Consider the following 16,372-nt stretch of genomic DNA (forward strand, 5'->3'; position numbering starts at 1 on the left):
CGGGGGGGGGCTCCGCTAGGCCCGGGGGCTGCCAGCCGGCCCTCCTGCTGGGCTAGAGGCCTAGGGCCGCCTCTCCCGCCCAGAGGGCCTTGGCTTCAGCAGGGCCCGGGTCGGACTCTGGCCCCGAGGGAGGAACCGCAGCCCAGCAGGAGGCGGTCCCCTCCAAGGCCCGCGCGCTCTGTGCGGGCTCAGAGGCACGAGCCTGCGCTGCGCCCCCCTCCCCGCCCCACACGCGTGCGTTTTGCCCCCCTTCTGTCCCTGACACCGTCTCTCTCCCTCAGCGGCGCCCCCCACCCCCGGGCGCCCCCCTCCCTGCCGCCGTCCAGCTACAGGAAGATGAATGCAAGTCCCCAGGAAGCACTGATCTCCGTATTTCTGCAGTTTGTTGAGGATCAGGGCCACTGGGCCTACAGGGCCCTGAGCCAGACACACCAGCCCCGGGAACAACTGCACAACGAAATGAACCTGCTGTACCGCAAGAGTAAGGTGGAGTGGAAACAGAGTAAGGAGGAGGAGCCCAAGAAGGGGTAAGCAACCGCACAGCCCCTCACTCTCTCCATGGGGCAGGCTGCCTCACCAACAGCTGCTGAGAAGGAAGGCCTCTTAAAGTTGCCCAGCTGTGGGGCAGCAGAGGCACCTCCAGAGGACCCCCCATGAATGTTTTCCCTGGAGGTTTGCTAAAGCCAGAGCTTGAGCCCCTTCAAAGAAGCCATGAGGGTGCACCTCTTGGGTTGGCTTGAAAACATTTTATCACCTTGGCAAGAGCGTGGTTTGCAACTAGATACCAGATCGCACAACTGCTGGGTTGGAATTTGCTCTGTGCTCAGGGGATGGGATAGGTGAAGAGTTCAAGTCACCAGGATTTCATCTGTAGCAATTATTGCAAGGAGAAGATATACTTGGGAATGTGCCACATTGAACCAGGCCCAAAGTAAATCTGAGAAAATAATTCTGAGTTTTAAAATATTTTTAAATGCTTCCCATTGTTGTCAAGCAAGTAACCTTAAAAGGCTGCTAATGATGAGTTTGGCTTTTTTCAGTGGGCTTGAGGCCACCTTCTTGCAAGGCCAGTCTTGACAGGCCTGTTTTGATCCTTCTGATCTAGACAACTGTTCAGTTCTTATGGAGAGTGAGGATCCTGAGAGGGCCATTTGAGGGAGGGAGGGAGGGAGGGAGGCTTTTGGTAGCAGGAAATGTGATTGTTCTGGATAGAGAGAGCAAGGGCTGGGATGGGCATCTTGGCTGCATGGTGATTTTGACTGCCTGCTACAAAGGTTGCAGACATCACACACTGTCCAGACAGTGCTGGGGAGGAGCCAGTGGTTGTGCATTATGGTGGCACCAGTGACACTGGGAAATGTGGTTTTGTGGCCTTGGAGAAAAAATTTAGGTTACTAGGTGGAAGGCCAAAGGCCAGGACCTCCAGTGCGGCATTCTCAGAATTGCTACCTGATCCATGCTCGAGGCCAGCTAGACAGGCAAAGCTTAGGGGTCTTGATGCATGGATGAAAAAGTGGTGCTGGGAGGAAGAGTTTAGATTTGTGAGGCACTGGGGAACTTTCTGGGACAGGCTGGACCTGTACAAAAGAAACAAGCTTCACTTGGGTCAAAAGGGAACCAGGCTGCTGGCACTCAATATCAAAAAGGTGACAAAAGAACTCTTAAACTAACGCCTGGGGGAAAGCTGACAGGAGCTGGGGAGCCTCTAGTTCAGGTAAATTTTTAGGAAAATATTAGTGGCTGTGGCTAGAACTTGAAAATGGGAATAGAGCAGTAAAGGAAGGCCATGTGAGGAAACCAAAAGGCCGAGGAGGGCAGTGGTGGAAATGAGGGAAATCTCCCAGCTAAGACTGGGGAGTTATTGATGCTAAATGACGATGCAGACGCAGTGGGAGTTTCAGGGACGTGGTAGAATGGGGGAAACCAGTGGGGCGTGGTTATCGCTGGATACAGGAATGGGAGGAATGAGTTGGGTGGTGTTGCTCTATATAGCAAATATATCTCTGAGAATCAAATAAGCTAGAAAGCATTAGGGGAAGAAACTCCTCCGTGGAATCGCTCTGAGTGGAGATAACAGACCCAAGCGGGGGGAACTATCATGCGCTTGATCACGACCATGAGGCAGCTCTTGAGACGGAGATGGAAATAAGAGAGAGAACCAAAGTGGGAAATGTAATACCCTCACACGGGCTGGGCAAATATGTGTTCAGGTCACGCCTCAAAAACAGAGTTTCTAGATACCAGAGCAACAGGTCACAGAGCCAGCCAGAGGGGCAGCAACTCTGGACTTGGTTCTGAGTGGGGCTCAAGACCTGGTGAGAGATGTAGACGTTGCACCAGTTGGGAGCACTGACCACCGTGCTGTTGCGTGCAGCATTCTTGTCGATGGAAAGCTGCCCCTAAAGTCTCAAACAATCACTTTTGACTTTTAAAAAAAGCAACTTTGCTGAAATGAGAGGACTATTCAGAAGGAAGTTAAAAGAGAGAGAATTAAGAAAGAATTAAAATGAAGAAATAGAATTAGAAAATTAAGAGCGTTCAAAGATGCCTAGAAACCATTTAAAATCACATTAAATGAGGCACAGACAAAATGTATACCTCAGCTCAGAAAAGGTACCACCAAGTCTTAAAGAATGATGACTTAGATAACAGCTCATGTCAAGGAAGCCATCAAATGCAAAAAGGTTTAATTCAAAAAGTGGATGGTCTCACTGGAGGAGGCGAACAGAGAAGAGGGCGGGTTCTGGCAAATCAAATGTGAATTGACAATAAGGTGCGCAAAAAGAGAATTTGAGAAGCAGAATGCAAAAACTGAAAAGAACACACTTCTTCAAATATATTGGGAGTGGGAAAGTAGTGAGGGAGGTGGATGATAAATTAACGAAAGGATTCTGTAAGGAAGATGGGGAGACGGCAGAAAAACGGACTGGATTCTTTGTATGTTTTCACTGTGCAAAATGTCGGGCATGCACCCATGCTGGAACTGTTGCTTTTGGGAAGGGGGCTGAAGAACTGGGACAAACTGAGGTGATGAGAGAAAAGAGTCTAGGACTATTGGGCAAAATGCATACGAATGAGGGCCAGGTGGCATACCTCAGAAGGCTTGTAAGGAACTCAGATGCTAAATTGTTGATCTACTTACTAGCATATAGCAAAAGTCCAGTAGCACCTTTAAGACTAACCAACTTTATTGAGGCATAAGTTTTCGAGAACCACAGCTCTCTGATGAAGAGAAGAACATTTGACAAAGAGAGATGTGGTTCTCAAAAGCTTATACCTCAATAAAGTTGGTTAGTCTTATAGGCGCTACTGGGATTTTTACCATTTTGCAGCTACAGACTAACACGGCTAACTCCTCTGGATCTATTACTAGTATATGTAACTTGTGCTAAAATCAGTCTCCGAGTCAGATGACAAGAAAGTAGCAAACGTCACACTGATTTTGAAAAAGGGGTCCAGAAGGGATCCAGAGAATTATAGGCTAGTTTATCTGATGTCTATTTCCAGTAAACTAGGAGTAACTGTTACTAAAGAGAGAATTTATTAAGCACAGTGAAGAACAAAGTGATCAGGGAAAATCAGCCTGGCTTCTGGCAAAGGGAGATCCAGCAACAGTCAGCCTTTGGAGTTCTTTGAGCAAGCTAACCATCACGTGAATAAGGGTGATGAGGTAAACATCATATACTTTTATTATTATTATTAATTTATTGTCCCACCTTTGTCACTGTGATCCAAAGTGGATTACACAGCAAAAGTGAAAATGCAATAAGATCAACAGCTGGGACATTCACTCAGCAAAGTACAACGAACAACTGTTAGGACATTCAATGAAAGAGAGTCAGTAGGGCACGGAAGCAGAAATTGGAAAGCAAGCATAAAGCTGAGCACAGGGGTGAAATCTTTTTGAAACAAAGTGCAACTAATTTACATGGCGTGTTTGGCAGCATGGAACCTCCCTAGAAGGCACACGTGCACATCAGCAGACAGCACCCAACAGAGCAGCGTACAGCCCCTGTTCCTACCAAGGCATCTTCCTGGGCTACTTCTCAGGCCACAGCCCTAGGAAGCCTTTCTGAATAATTCAGTTTTGCATAATTTGCAGAAAGCCAGGAGAGAGAGAGCTTTCCTGACCCCCTCAGGCAAGCCATTCCATAAGGTGGGGGCTACCACAGAGAAAGCACATATGTGGGCAGCTGTCGATTTTGCCCAACTTCAGGGTGGTATCTGCAGAAGGCCCTGTCCAGATGAGCAGAGCTGCCATGGCGGAACGTAGGGGGAGAGGTTCCAAAAGGCTTTTGAAGAGGTACTTCACCAAAGGCTCCTCCTGAGTAAGCATAGCAGCTGTAGGATAAGAGGACAGATTCTCTTATGGATTAAAAATTGGATACACGGCAGGAAGCAGAAAACAGAATAAATGGACAATTCTCACAATGGGAGGAAGTGAGCAACAGAGTTCCACGAGGATCAGTATTGGGACCAGTGCTATTTCATGTGTCCATACATGATTTGGAATTGGGAGAGAGCAGCGTAGTGGCCAAGTTTGCAGGCTGGTGTAAATGAAGGCAGGTTGTGAAGAGCCACAGGAGGAATGCTCTAACTTCGGTGAGTGGGCGTAATTGTGGCAAATGAAACTCAATGTTGGTAAGCGCAAGGTGATGCACATTAGAACAAAAAAATCCCAACTTTAAATATATGCTGATGATGTCTTCACAGGCTGAGATTGAAAGAGATCTTGGTGTTGGTAGTGGATATGATGAAACCCATGTAAATGAGTGGTGAAGAAGACAAATACCGTGCTGGAGACGAGTAGAGAAGGGATTGAAAATAAAACGGCCAATATTATTTAGATCTATGATGCAGCCTCATCTGGAATACAGTGTGCAGTTTTGGTCATCATATCTCAAAAAGGATATTGCAAAGTGGGAAAAAGCACAGAAGGGGACAACCAAAATGAGGAAGGGGTTGGAGCACTTCTATGAGGAAACATTGGAGAGACTAGGAATTTTTAGTTTATAAAAATACAGTTAAGGGGCAACATAACAGAATCTTATAAAATTATGTATGGGGAGGTGAAAGTAACGTGAGAGAGCTTCCGAGTCCTGGGGCAGCCCCTGCTGGTGTTCTGTGGCACTGCAGCTCGCTCACTGTCACCTGCTTGGGGTGCTGAGAGGGCAGAGGGGAGGTGTGGGTCTGCGGAAGGAGGGCCCCGTGCCCCCGCCTGAGGCACATGCCCAGGGATGGCTCTGCCTTTTCCAGAGCCCAGTGCCGTGCAGCTGAACTCCCTTGGCTGGCCACCCGGACTTGCCGCCTTCTTGTCCCCCCCTCTCAAGCCCTCTCCCTCCACAGACCATGTGTTTCAGGGCGCTCCGTCTCCTCCACGCAGATGTCATTGGACACACCTGCTCTGGTGGGGGTGAGTCTTTTCTAAATAGCCGCTGGTATTTTCAAACACTTTCCCCAAGGACAGGTGAGCACAGCCCACAGAACGCCCTGGGTGCCTTTCCCTGACTGGTGGGCCACAACCCCAGAAGCCCACCCCATGGGGCTGAGAGACACAGGAAACGACTCTCTCTTTGGAGAGATTGAAAATGGGGTGGGAGTCACGATGCCTTCCCTCCTGTGAGTTGGACGGGAACAGCTCTTTGTGGCTGAAACTTGAGAGATGCTGGGGATGAAGCGCCCCTCTGCCCTGGAAACCATCCTCCTAAACCTAGGTTCACGGGGTGTGTGTGTGTGTGTGGCGCACAGCACTTTCCTGTTAGCATTTCCCATTTTCCAGAGTCAACCCCTGGCATAGAAAACAGATTCTAGGGCTAAACCCCACTGAGTGCAGACTCAAACCCAAGCCTGGCTGGCTTCAGTGTGAGGTGGAGAGTACTGGCAAAGAGAAAGCTAGGCAGCCGGCGCTGCAAGGGAGTAGCTTGCCTGGCTTGCCTGGCCTCTGGCTGCAGCCTGTTGGCCTATTCCGACCACTCTCTGTGTCCCACTTTCCATTGGGAACATTATAGAAGGTTTTACCCTTAGCTGGCTGGCTTCTGGCAACTGTGACTGAGAAAACAAGGCTAGCAATTGTTTGATCAAGCCTGACTTCTTAAGTTGCAGGTTGCAAGAAGCCACGATTAGGTCATTACAAACAGGGGACTCTGCACAAATAATGAAACCGTTTCTGACCGAGAGAGCTGGGGACTTGATGCCACTAAAAAGAAGCTGGTTAAAGGAAGTTCCCTCCACACCCACAGCGGTCTGCCCCAGAAGGCCAGCAGTGGCATGGGGTTCCCAGGAGAGCTGCCAGCCCAGGCCTCCGAGGGGAGGGGAGAAGCTGCTAGCCAAGAAAGCCCAAAGACCAGAGAATCTGATGACAGCACAGAGGTGTACCTCGAGGGGAGCAAGGAGAAAGATCTCAGCAGCCCGCGAAGGAAGGGACCCGCAGCCTCTCCGGGGATCCTGCCCTGTTGTTTGTGTCCTTAGGAAGCCCTTCTGAATGCTTGGCTGAGCCTTGTGTGCTCCTCTAGCTTGAAGTTTTTATTTTTGGCCCCTTACTTTGAGGATTGGTCTCTGATATTCCACGCACCCAAATCCTCTTTGGCTTTATGTACTCGCCACCACAGGCTTCTCCTGGTCCTGGGCAACTTCCTGCTTAAACAGGCAGATGGTGGAGCATTAAACGCCACTCTGAGGTCGGGACCCTCTCCTTCCCCATGGGCTTTATGCCCGAACCACTATCCTTTGGTTTTCTCACAGCCTGCGGATGTCCCTGAGCCCCCAAATGCTAGCCAATGCCGAGTTGGAGGTGTCTGACAAGGGGGGAAGGTCACTGGGCCTTGTGACCCCCTTCGCTAGAGGCAGGGCTGGTGGGCAGAGTCTTGGGCTGGGCTCCTGGCAGGTAACTTCTTCCCGGATGGCCCTTTCTCCTGCCCCCAACCCGAACAGGCCAGTGAGTATTGCTTCTCCCTCCCTGGTTTGCAGTAAGGGAAGAGTTAAGACACCAGCAGGCGGTGGATGCCTGGTTCCTGCAGGTCACCCAGATGCAGTTTCCATGGAAACGGCTGGGCCACCCGCCAATATCCTGCTGCATCCTCATGTGTTTGGTACCCAGGCCCTGACACTCCAGTGAATGAAACCTGGGGATGTTGCCAGGAAAGGAGGACGTGGGAAGGGAAGAGTGGTGTGGTGAGCTAACGGGGGGGGGGCGGGGGGGAGGCATGGGTGTATGTAGGGGTGGTGCTGTGGAAATCTTCAGGCAAGTCAAATTTAGAGTGTTTGGGGGGCTGTTGTGGGGCCAGCTGTGCTGAGACATATTTTTAGAAACCGCATCATGTTGAAATCCAGACAAGAGCCCTGTGCCACTCCAAAGCTGTCTACTCTCTCTCTCACACCTGTGAACCAGTCTGGACCTGTTGCTGCTTGGCACCTACAGTGGGAGCCGTTGTGAGCCTAGGTTCTCTGAACAGGGTGGGCATGAGTCAAGGGCCCCGAGGAGGTCCCTGCTTGGGTGGGCATAGGTGTGGGTGTGAGGGAGGCAGGCCAAAGCCACATGGGAGGGAAGGGGCCTCTCCCCCTTCTTGGCCAGGCCTGCGGGCAGCTCCCTCCTTCCCTGGCCGTGAACACCTGCCACCGGCTACACTCTGGTCTGAGGTGGGCAGTGGAATCCGGTGGTGCCAGGCTGGTTGGGCATTGGCCAGCATCTCTGTCTCAGGGAGCACCTGAGGCCCAGCACCTAGCGTTGATGCGTGCCCCTCTGCTGACATGCCCAGACAGCACAGGGCATGTTGGTTGCCCAGTGGAGCCAGGCGTGGGTGTTTGGTGTGTCTGCTGGGTGGGGAACATATGTGGAGAGGGAAGAGTGCTCTGAGCAGCCACCCCCTTGCCAGGGATGGTTTTACATACTGCAGGGTATTCCTCTGGGGAGACCTGCAGGCAATGAGGGGGGGGGGGAAACGGATCCAGAAGTCCTGGTAACTGGGGGCCATGCCTCTAGGAGAGGTGGGGCCGATGGGCTGGGGGTGAACCATTGTGGGGAGGGACCTTCCTTCTGCCCTGGGTTTGCATGGGCCTTGCTTGGCCTGATTTTTCAAGCCTCCTGGTTCTTGGCACTCTCTGCTGTCACCTGTGCCTCACCCTAAGAACCCAAGAGGTCCAGGAATTACAGAAGCGTCTGGTTATTTCAAGTAACAACACATACACAGGACCCACCATCCTTTGAAATAAAAAGCCTCCGCTTGCCTTTCCAACACAAAGCAAAGAAACTTTGCCTGATGGACAGCCCCTGTGTGTGTGTGTGCTGGGGTGGGTCTTTGCAGGGGGGGGTGAAGTCCTCGGAATTGGGATCTCCCGTATGGGATAGGGATCTCCCTAGGCAATAAACAGGAATCTAGTGGCACCCTGAGGCCCTCCGAGGTCTTATTCCAGCACAAGCTCCTGCAGACTAAAGCCCACTGTGTTGAAATTGAATGCCCACCTGCACCTGCTGCACCCCCCCCTCCCATATGGGCTTTCATCTGTGGCAGCTTCTGCTCCCGTAAAGCCTGGTTAGTCTTTCATGGGCTGCAGGACGACTCCCACTGGGGTTTGCTCCAACAGGCTTACCTCCCCCCCCCCCGGAATGATTCCAAAATGAGGGGCGTTTCCTAACATCTATTGACTTGGTATCCAGTGTGTGAACTGTAAGAGGTGTCTATAAATTCGATGAGTCCCACACACAGTAGTTGCCAGCAGCCGCCAGCCACTCATGCTGGACATCAGGGACTCCAAGGACAAAGAGGAGTGCTGTTGGAAAGTTTGGTCTGCTCCAGTCTGCCCAGTGGAGTCCACAAGTCTTCGAGGCGGGGCAGTGCCTTGCCTGCCCCCCTCGGCTTCTTCAGACGCGCCTTCCGTACTCACCAGCCCTTGCGAGCGGCTCTCTGGCCACCACCAGCAGTGGGCCCCCCTCCCTCCCAGCTTCCCCCCTCCCCGTGACTCTTCCCTCTCTCTTCTTTGCAGTCCGCCCAAGGAGTCTGGTGTGGGGAAGGTGCGGGATGTGGCCTCCTTCCGCCGCCACTTCAGGATGGGGTTCATGACCATGCCGGCCTCGCAGGAGCATGCCCCGCACCCCTGCGCCAGCAGCATGGCCCCCCGCTCCCTCTCCTGCCACTCTGTGGGCAGCGTGGACAGCAGCTCAGGGGATGGGCCGGCTGGATCTCGCAAACCACCTGCCAAGCCCAAGCGGCATCCCAGCACCAAGCTGAGCACGGAGGCCAGGACTGCCTTGGATCCCCTGGGGAGCAAGAAAGGAGGTAAGGGAGGCAGAGTCTTCAGAGCATCCCCACAGGGCCCGAGGGGGGGGGGCAAGCTGGTTACTGGAGTCCCGAGACCCTTTTGAAACACTGCCAGTGCAGAACAAAACATGTCAGACGCTTGGTGGGGGGCATCCCGTTTGCCATTCAAGTGCCACAGAAGGGCATGGGGCAAGGGTAGTGGATGGGCCGTTTTGGACAAACAGAGGCCCTGATACTGCACACTTGCTCCAGGAGAACAGAGTGGGTTGGCACCTTATGCCTCTGTGGGTAGGGAAAGGGACAGAGGCTGGGCTTACTTCTGTCCTGCTTGGAGCCGACACCCTCCTGGGTCTGCTCACCGGGCCAGGAGGGAGGTCCGTGTCGGACCCAGAGGCCAGGACTGCTGGCCATTGCCTAGGTCCACCCACCCAGGATGTGGAGGAGGACCAAGAGCTGTCTCCCAGTCCCTGCTGGTGCCCAACAGACCTGCGTGTTCCCAGGTCAGACCAAGGCGGCTGTCGGTTGTGCTACGCGGGCTCCCTGGGTATAGGGGCCGGTTTCCCCAGATGCCCTCTTCCCTGAGACTGCTCCCGTGGGCTCCCTCTCTTGACCTCCTGCCTGCAGACTGTCTTCTGGATTTCTTTTCCACATTAGGTTCCCAAAAGCCAGGTTCTGAGGGTCGGGAGGTGGGGCGCAAGGTGCCCCCGCAGAAGCCCAAGCGAAGCCCTAACACTCACTTGTCCGTCTCCTTTGATGAGGCCTCCGTGGGCAGGCTCCCTGGCCCTTCTCTGGGTGGGGCGATGCAGCGCTGCGGCCGCACCTTCTCTCACACTCCAGCCAAGGGCTCTGATGCAGAAGAGGACGAGCCAGTGTACATTGAGATGGTGGGAGACATTTTTCGAGGACCTGGGCCCCCCTCTCAGGGGCCCACGGCAGCAGAGGAGGACTCTGATGAGAGCGAAGCCATTTATGAGGAGATGAAGTATCCGCTCCCAGAGGAAGGAGGCGAGTGCCGTCCCAACGGGGCACCAGCCTCCCCACGCCACCGTCCAGCCAAGCGGGAAGCTGCCAAGGCGGTGCCCAGCACCAAAACATCCCCATGTGAGATCCCACCTCCATTCCCCAACCTCTTGCAACACCGCCCCCCTCTGCTGGCCTTTCCGCAGGGCAAGAAGGGATATAAGGGCCCCAGTCCAGAGGGGTCCAAGCTGCCTGTCCCATGCCACGCAAAGGATGCCCCCACTGCTCCAATGACGCCACAAGTTTCCAGCCATCAGCAGAGGGCTGGGGAGGGCACAGCCTTAGGCCCTTCAGGTCGTGCCCGCAGCCACTCCACGCCACTGCCCCCACAGCCTGCTGGACAGAACAAAGCAGAAAAAGAACTTCCCAATTCCCACAGCATGATTTGTCCCCAGGCCAAGCAGACCCCTGTGCCAGCCCCATCAGCTGCCTCCACCCCCTCCATGCTCCCGGTCAAAGAGAAGCCTGCCGTCTCCTACACCATGGTCTACTCCGCTGTCAAGGTCACTACCCACACAGCCCCGGCAGAGCAGAAGGCTGAGGAGGAGATTTCGGTGCTGCACGGCATGCTGCGTGCCCGTCCGTCCACAGTGCCCTCTTGCAGACAGGCACAGCGGGCGTGCACGCTGCCTGATCCACCGCCCCTGGGCATGGTCTGGACTTATCCTGCACCCTGTGTAGGGCTGAAGCGCCCGCCAGCATATGAAAGCATCAAGAATGTGGGCACCAGAGCGTCCTCTGCGGCCAAGATCCAGCTTCAGGACCGGGCATTCACCAGCGTTGCCTGCCCCCACCTCCTGCCTAGCGAAGAGTGTGGCCGCCCAGCGGGAGAGGAGGAGCCGTTCGGATGGGTGCTGCAGAGAAGAATGGGCTACGTGAACCGGAAGGCAAGAGAGACCGAGAGTGAGTGTGGCCTGGCGGGGCTAAGGCACTCTGCTGCAAACAGCGGGGGTGGGGAAGAGAGGTCCAGGGCGCCCTCCCTGGGCTGCTAACTTGCCCCAGGCAGTCTTGCGAAAGACTAGGTGGGGGGGGGGTACTGCCAAACCATTTCACTTGCCGTTTCATCTGCTGGGGCTTTCAATGGAATATAAACTGCAGAGGGGGAGTCAGCTGGAGTTTGGTTTGGTTTGAAGTTGTGATGTTTTTAACTGTGGCTTGTCAGCTGTCTTGAGCAACCATAAATATTTCAATAAATAAAGGGGGGAGGAAACGAAGCTCCTGCTTTCTCTTCTGGGACCCCCGCCTTTAACTGGTGAGGAGAAAAGTCCCTTGGAAAGTGGGCGGGGACGGGGCGGGGGGCTTATCTTTTCATTCCCTGCTTGAGACTGGGAGTACTGCTGCTCCAGGGATGCTTTGCGCAGAGAATAGGTGTCATTTGTAAAAGAAGAGGTGCTGGGGCTGAAGTCTGCTGACGGCTGAACCCGGCCCCCAGCCAGAGTCCCTTCTGTCGGGTTCCAGCTATGTGGTGGCTGGAGCTGGTGCCGGGAAGGAGCTCTGCCCTTGCTTGGAACTCTTTTGCCTTTATCCACATGGTCCAGGGCTCAGCCTGGACTGATCCAGTTCTAAAGGGGTGCCTGTCCCTTCCTTTATCCACATGGTCCAGGGCTCAGCCTGGACTGATCCAGTTCTAAAGGGGTGCCTGTCCCTTTCTTTATCCACATGGTCCAGGGCTCAGCCTGGACTGATCCAGTTTTAAAGGGGTGCCTTTCCCTTCCGTGGAACAGGGTGGGGTCTGCTCTCTGCTGAGCTCTCTTTTTGCACTGGCAGAGGCCCCAGATTGTCCCAAGGCATGGGACGAAAGTGACAGTACTCCTCCCAGGATGGAGAAGGAAGAGAAGGCCGGTCCCGGTCCAATACCCTCTGGTATCCCTGTTCGCACACCAGGGTCTGAAGGTCTTGCTGCCAAGATGCCCGGGGCACGGACAAACCTGCCTGTTCCCTGCCAGACCTTTCCTGCCTGTCACCGGAATGGAGGTGAGGTGGCTGCTGGGCTGGGGGAGGGAGGACAGGACTTGGAAGGGGAAGGGATTTCTGGGTAAGGATCCCCTTGGGAGAAATAGCCTTGGGGCTCTGTGTGTTTGGGGCAAGGGATCCCAGTTTGTTCTTTGGCTGCGGAATTTGTGCCTGATGCAGCTGCAAAGAAGCAGATGACCTTCAAGTGCGGACAGACTGCGGAGAGCAAGGCAGTGTTGCGGAGAGAGAGGGAGAGGGGGGGCAGCTGTTTGCTCCCTTGTTCTTGAGGCTGGATTCAATTTATCTTGGGCTGTTCCTTCGGGTCTGCCCCTCATCTCCCCCTCTCCAGATTGTGCTTTATTGGGGTTTTTTTGGGGTGGGGGGGGGAGGAATGTGCTACTTTGCCAGAGGGATATAGCATACGAGGTCTGTTCCTCCTAGCCCTGTTTCTGTCCCACACGAGTGGCCTGCTTCTGGCAGCCAGTGGCCTCTGGGGCTGGTGGGGGGGGGGCAGGAGGAGGGTGTGGCTGTTATTCAGGAGTGTGTTTCCTGCTTCCCCCTCCCAGATTTCACTGGCAGTTACCTTCTGGGGCGCTCGGCTTCCACCTCTGGCGTTCGGCACGCTGTGATTCACACACAAAGGCCGTGCAGTCATCCCCGGGACCCAGCCAGCCTGGTACGGTGGAATGGAGGGGCTGTGGGGCAGAGTGCCTGGATCCCCTGAGAGGGTGCTGGACCTCGCGGGTTAGGGTGAGGGACTCTGGCAGACAGGCCTGCCTGCCTGTTGGCCTGTGAAAAGCAGGAGCTCAGAACTTCGGCCTCATTCCCTGCCTCCTTGCTGGGTTCAGGTATCGAGCTGCAGAGAAGAGAAGCATGTGGGTGCTGACACTTTAAAAATCCATAAATGTGTCCCCTTTTTATTCAGGGAAAAGGCATCTGGAGGTGAAACAGATACTGTCAAGCGCAGAAGTTATGGATAAAATAGATTTGCTGTGACATTCTCATGTCCAGACTGTGGGGAAGGGGCTCACAGAGTGTGTGCGGCAGCAGACTGTATGATTTCCCCTCAACCTCCCTCCATTTCAGTTTTTGTTAACCACAGCATGGGGGAAACAAATTAACAGTTTTCCCTTCTGTCCTTTCCTCCTGCTCGCACCTCTTGTCAGTCTAGAGGGGGTGAGGGTCTTTTAGGCATGAGTGGAGGGAAAGGGAGCAGTCGTGTAGGCAAAGGTTGTCTTCCCCGCTAACGGTGCCCTTTCCCCCCCCCCAGGCTCTGCAGCAAGCACAGCTGCCAGCTTCTGGGGCCCCCCAGAGCTCCCGCGAGCGGGACGGCAAGCTCCTGGAGGTGATTGAGCGCAAGCGGTGCGTGTGCAAGGAGATCAAAGCGCGGCACCGTCCTGAGCGCAGCCTGTGCAAGCAGGAGAGCATGCCTATCCTGCCCAGTTGGCGGAGGAACACGGAGAACCGCAAGTCCGGGACGCCCCCCTGCCGCCGCCAGCAGACGGTGCTCTGGGACACGGCCATATGACGGCGGGGGGCTGAGCCCCAAGGAACCGGTGCCTTGTGCTAGCCAAGCCGAACATGGCGCAGGGCTAACTGCTGGCAGCGTGGTGCCCTGCCTGTGTGCCCCCTGGCCTAGGACCAGCCAGAGACCTTGGGCTGCTTGGGTGCTGTCCCCTACTGGGCTATGGCAAGAACACGATGGTTGGGGGCAGATGGCTCTTTTGCCAAGATTTGGGATCAGAAAAAGCACTGGAAATGCCAGCTTGGAAAGCCAGCGGCCTCACCTTGAGGACCCCCTGCAGGAGCAGCTGCAGCTCCGTCCCACAGGAAGCTGTGCCTCAGAGCAGAGGCAAGAAGCCCTTGCCCTCACCCCCAAGCCAGCTGCATCTGTGCTGCGACTGACACGCAAGACGATGCCGTCTGTCTTCCTGGGAGGGCAAGGGCAGTTGTGCCCCCACCTTCTGGGCCCAGAGTGAGGGTTCCAATGCCAGGAGTGTTTCTGGGCCCTCACACGGTTTTTCTTCCGTCTCTAAAAATGCCACTGGGGAGGAGGGCAGGGAGAAGAAGAGCAGGCCGTGCACAGCGAAGCTACACCATAGGACTGACTTGTCTCTTCACTGGCATCTGTCTAGTGGGCAGTCTCCATTGGCTTACAAAAAGAAGTAAAATAAACAAATATTTTCTAGCCTGGCAGTGAAATTATGAAATCAGTTTTCTGATCCAGCAAATTGGAGGAGAGGGTACAACCTTTGGTTTGAAAATGCAGTTTTCCAGAAACTTTTCTCATGCCCCATAAAAATGTCAATGTTTTCTCTTGTTGGAAAACTTTGCTTTAGCAAAATCTCATGTTTACATATATAACCTACTATAACATTATTTTTCTTCAGCTTTCCTGCTCTTATCTTTTTCTGGTTCATCGGTCTTACCTTGAATTCCAGAGTCCTGCATTTCAGCGGATCCAGCAGAGTATCTAGACTCAAGGCCCCGGAATGGGTCACGGGCAGGTCTTTCCTTTCCTGCTGACTCTGCTCACTTGGGTCTCCTTACAAATGCCTTTTGAATAATTTATTTATGTTTTCCTGCCTAGAGAAGCAAAATGGCAAGTTAGGAATTTCGTGGAAGATTTCAGAGGAAATGGCACGCTTTGGGGGACCTGTTTGGGTTTCAGCGGCTGTTGGAATTGTGCTGGTGCTCAAAGTCGGGGGGCTCATTTCTTCTCTAGGCATCAGGCAATGATACAAAGTCTGTGTTCTTAACTCCAGCCTGGCTCCTTGCCATGACAAAGCTCCTGGTGCTCTATGGGCACTGCAGACTCCAGGACCGCCCAGGGTGGGTTTTGCTCCTAGCAGCAGGTTAAAACACAGGGTAAAGATCACGGTGGCAACTAGTACTGGACATTGCCATATGCGGCGGGTGGGCTGTGCATTAAATGCCTCCTAGAGAGGTGAGAACCTTGTTCAGACGTTACCCCTTCCCCTTCACGGAGCTAGTCAGTAAGAACACGTGGGGAGCCCTGAAAGGCCTGCTAGCATTCAGAAGGTGGCTGCTATTTGGTAGCCTCCCCCCACCTGACTGCCCAAACCACAGCGCCAACCCTCCGCCCCCTCCGCCAACCCTGCCCTGCCCCTTGGCCTCACTTGCCCCTCTCACCTGCCTCCAAGTCTCTCACGCATTCTCACTTCTTGGAGTATTCCTCCCCAGGAATATTCTTCCCGCTGTGCCTCCCTGGAAGGTGCCCAACACCTCCTCTTACCCTGTCTCTTTAGCCCCACTGCAGAGCTTTGGGACCACACACATTGGTGAAGGGAAAGCCTAGGGGTATTCTTCCAACAGTGTGCCTAGCAGCAGCACCCCGCCCCCAAATCTGGCAGCGTTTTGGTCTGTGTCTTTACAGTCTTATCCTCAACAAACGGTTGCGTGAAATGAGGCTTTCGGAACCGGTCCATGACCACCCCAGCGCCATCCATGCCATCCTCTTGCCCACTTCTGCTTCAGAACGGAGTGCGAATCTATCCGCCACAATTTCCTGTTAGCGTCCACAAGACACGGCTGGACCGCTTGGGGCGTTGGCATGAATTAGGGTTTAAAAAACAGTGTACGGCACCATCAGGGTGAAGGAGAACCCAGTTGGGACTCCTTGGTTTTATGCTCCAACCCCTGATTTAAATATTTCACAAGACTGTCTAGCGTAGCAAGATGATGAAACTGCTTTGCAAAAATATTTATGCTGGGGATTCACGGGAGGGTATTTATATACTGAAAAACAATGAAAAGAAAATAAACCGTCACACTGGGTTGCTCTACTGTGGACTAGTTTCTTACGTGTGATTCTGGGCTTTCTGTTTACAGGCAAGTGCAGAGAACAACAGGAAATCTCTCTTGTTGACTGAGTTTTGCAACAGACAATTGCTAATCTGCACACAACCCCCCACCCCTCTTCATGCCATTGGCAACTGCTGTGACCTTGTAGGACCATGTCAGATTTCGTGTGCGTTCAGGGGTTGATTCTGATGATGGATTCCTGCTCTTCGCAGGGCTGCAGTTCCCCCGACTGGGATGGACTTGGGTGGTTTGCCAGGGATCCCACCGGAGTGCATGTCAGCGCCTTGATGGTCTGTAGCCACTGACGTGGATTTGGGTTT

At 53.9% G+C, this 16,372-nt stretch overlaps 1 protein-coding gene across 2 annotated transcripts; it reads left to right on the top strand.

Moving 5' to 3' along the window:
• Window positions 1–336: 336 nt before the first annotated feature.
• Window positions 337–14,428, top strand: NYAP1 (neuronal tyrosine phosphorylated phosphoinositide-3-kinase adaptor 1). 2 transcript variants are annotated; one of them, XM_054995122.1, is made up of 6 exons: window positions 337–527; window positions 8,980–9,272; window positions 9,909–11,177; window positions 12,042–12,248; window positions 12,794–12,903; window positions 13,498–14,428. In XM_054995122.1, exons 1-6 carry the CDS (start codon window positions 337–339, stop codon window positions 13,753–13,755), a joined length of 2,328 nt encoding a protein of 775 aa, XP_054851097.1. In that variant the 3' UTR covers window positions 13,756–14,428. The 2 variants fall into 2 exon arrangements, with proteins under 2 accessions (XP_054851097.1, XP_054851095.1); XM_054995120.1 differs by lacking the exon at window positions 337–527 and having other exon boundaries at window positions 8,687–9,272.
• The last annotated feature ends 1,944 nt before the right edge of the window (window positions 14,429–16,372 follow it).

This window comes from Eublepharis macularius, chromosome 12 (genome assembly GCF_028583425.1).
Source record: "Eublepharis macularius isolate TG4126 chromosome 12, MPM_Emac_v1.0, whole genome shotgun sequence".
NCBI classification, from domain to species: domain Eukaryota; kingdom Metazoa; phylum Chordata; class Lepidosauria; order Squamata; family Eublepharidae; genus Eublepharis; species Eublepharis macularius.

Excerpts from the sequence above, each read along its gene's own strand:
- NYAP1 (XM_054995120.1), top strand. The coding sequence starts at position 8,729 with ATGCTGGACATCAGGGACTCCAAGGACAAAGAGGAGTGCTGTTGGAAA. Across the intron at positions 11,178-12,041 it reads GAAGGCAAGAGAGACCGAGA|AGGCCCCAGATTGTCCCAAG; the intron begins GTGAGTGTGGCC and ends TTGCACTGGCAG. Across the intron at positions 12,904-13,497 it reads CCCGGGACCCAGCCAGCCTG|GCTCTGCAGCAAGCACAGCT; the intron begins GTACGGTGGAAT and ends CCCCCCCCCCAG.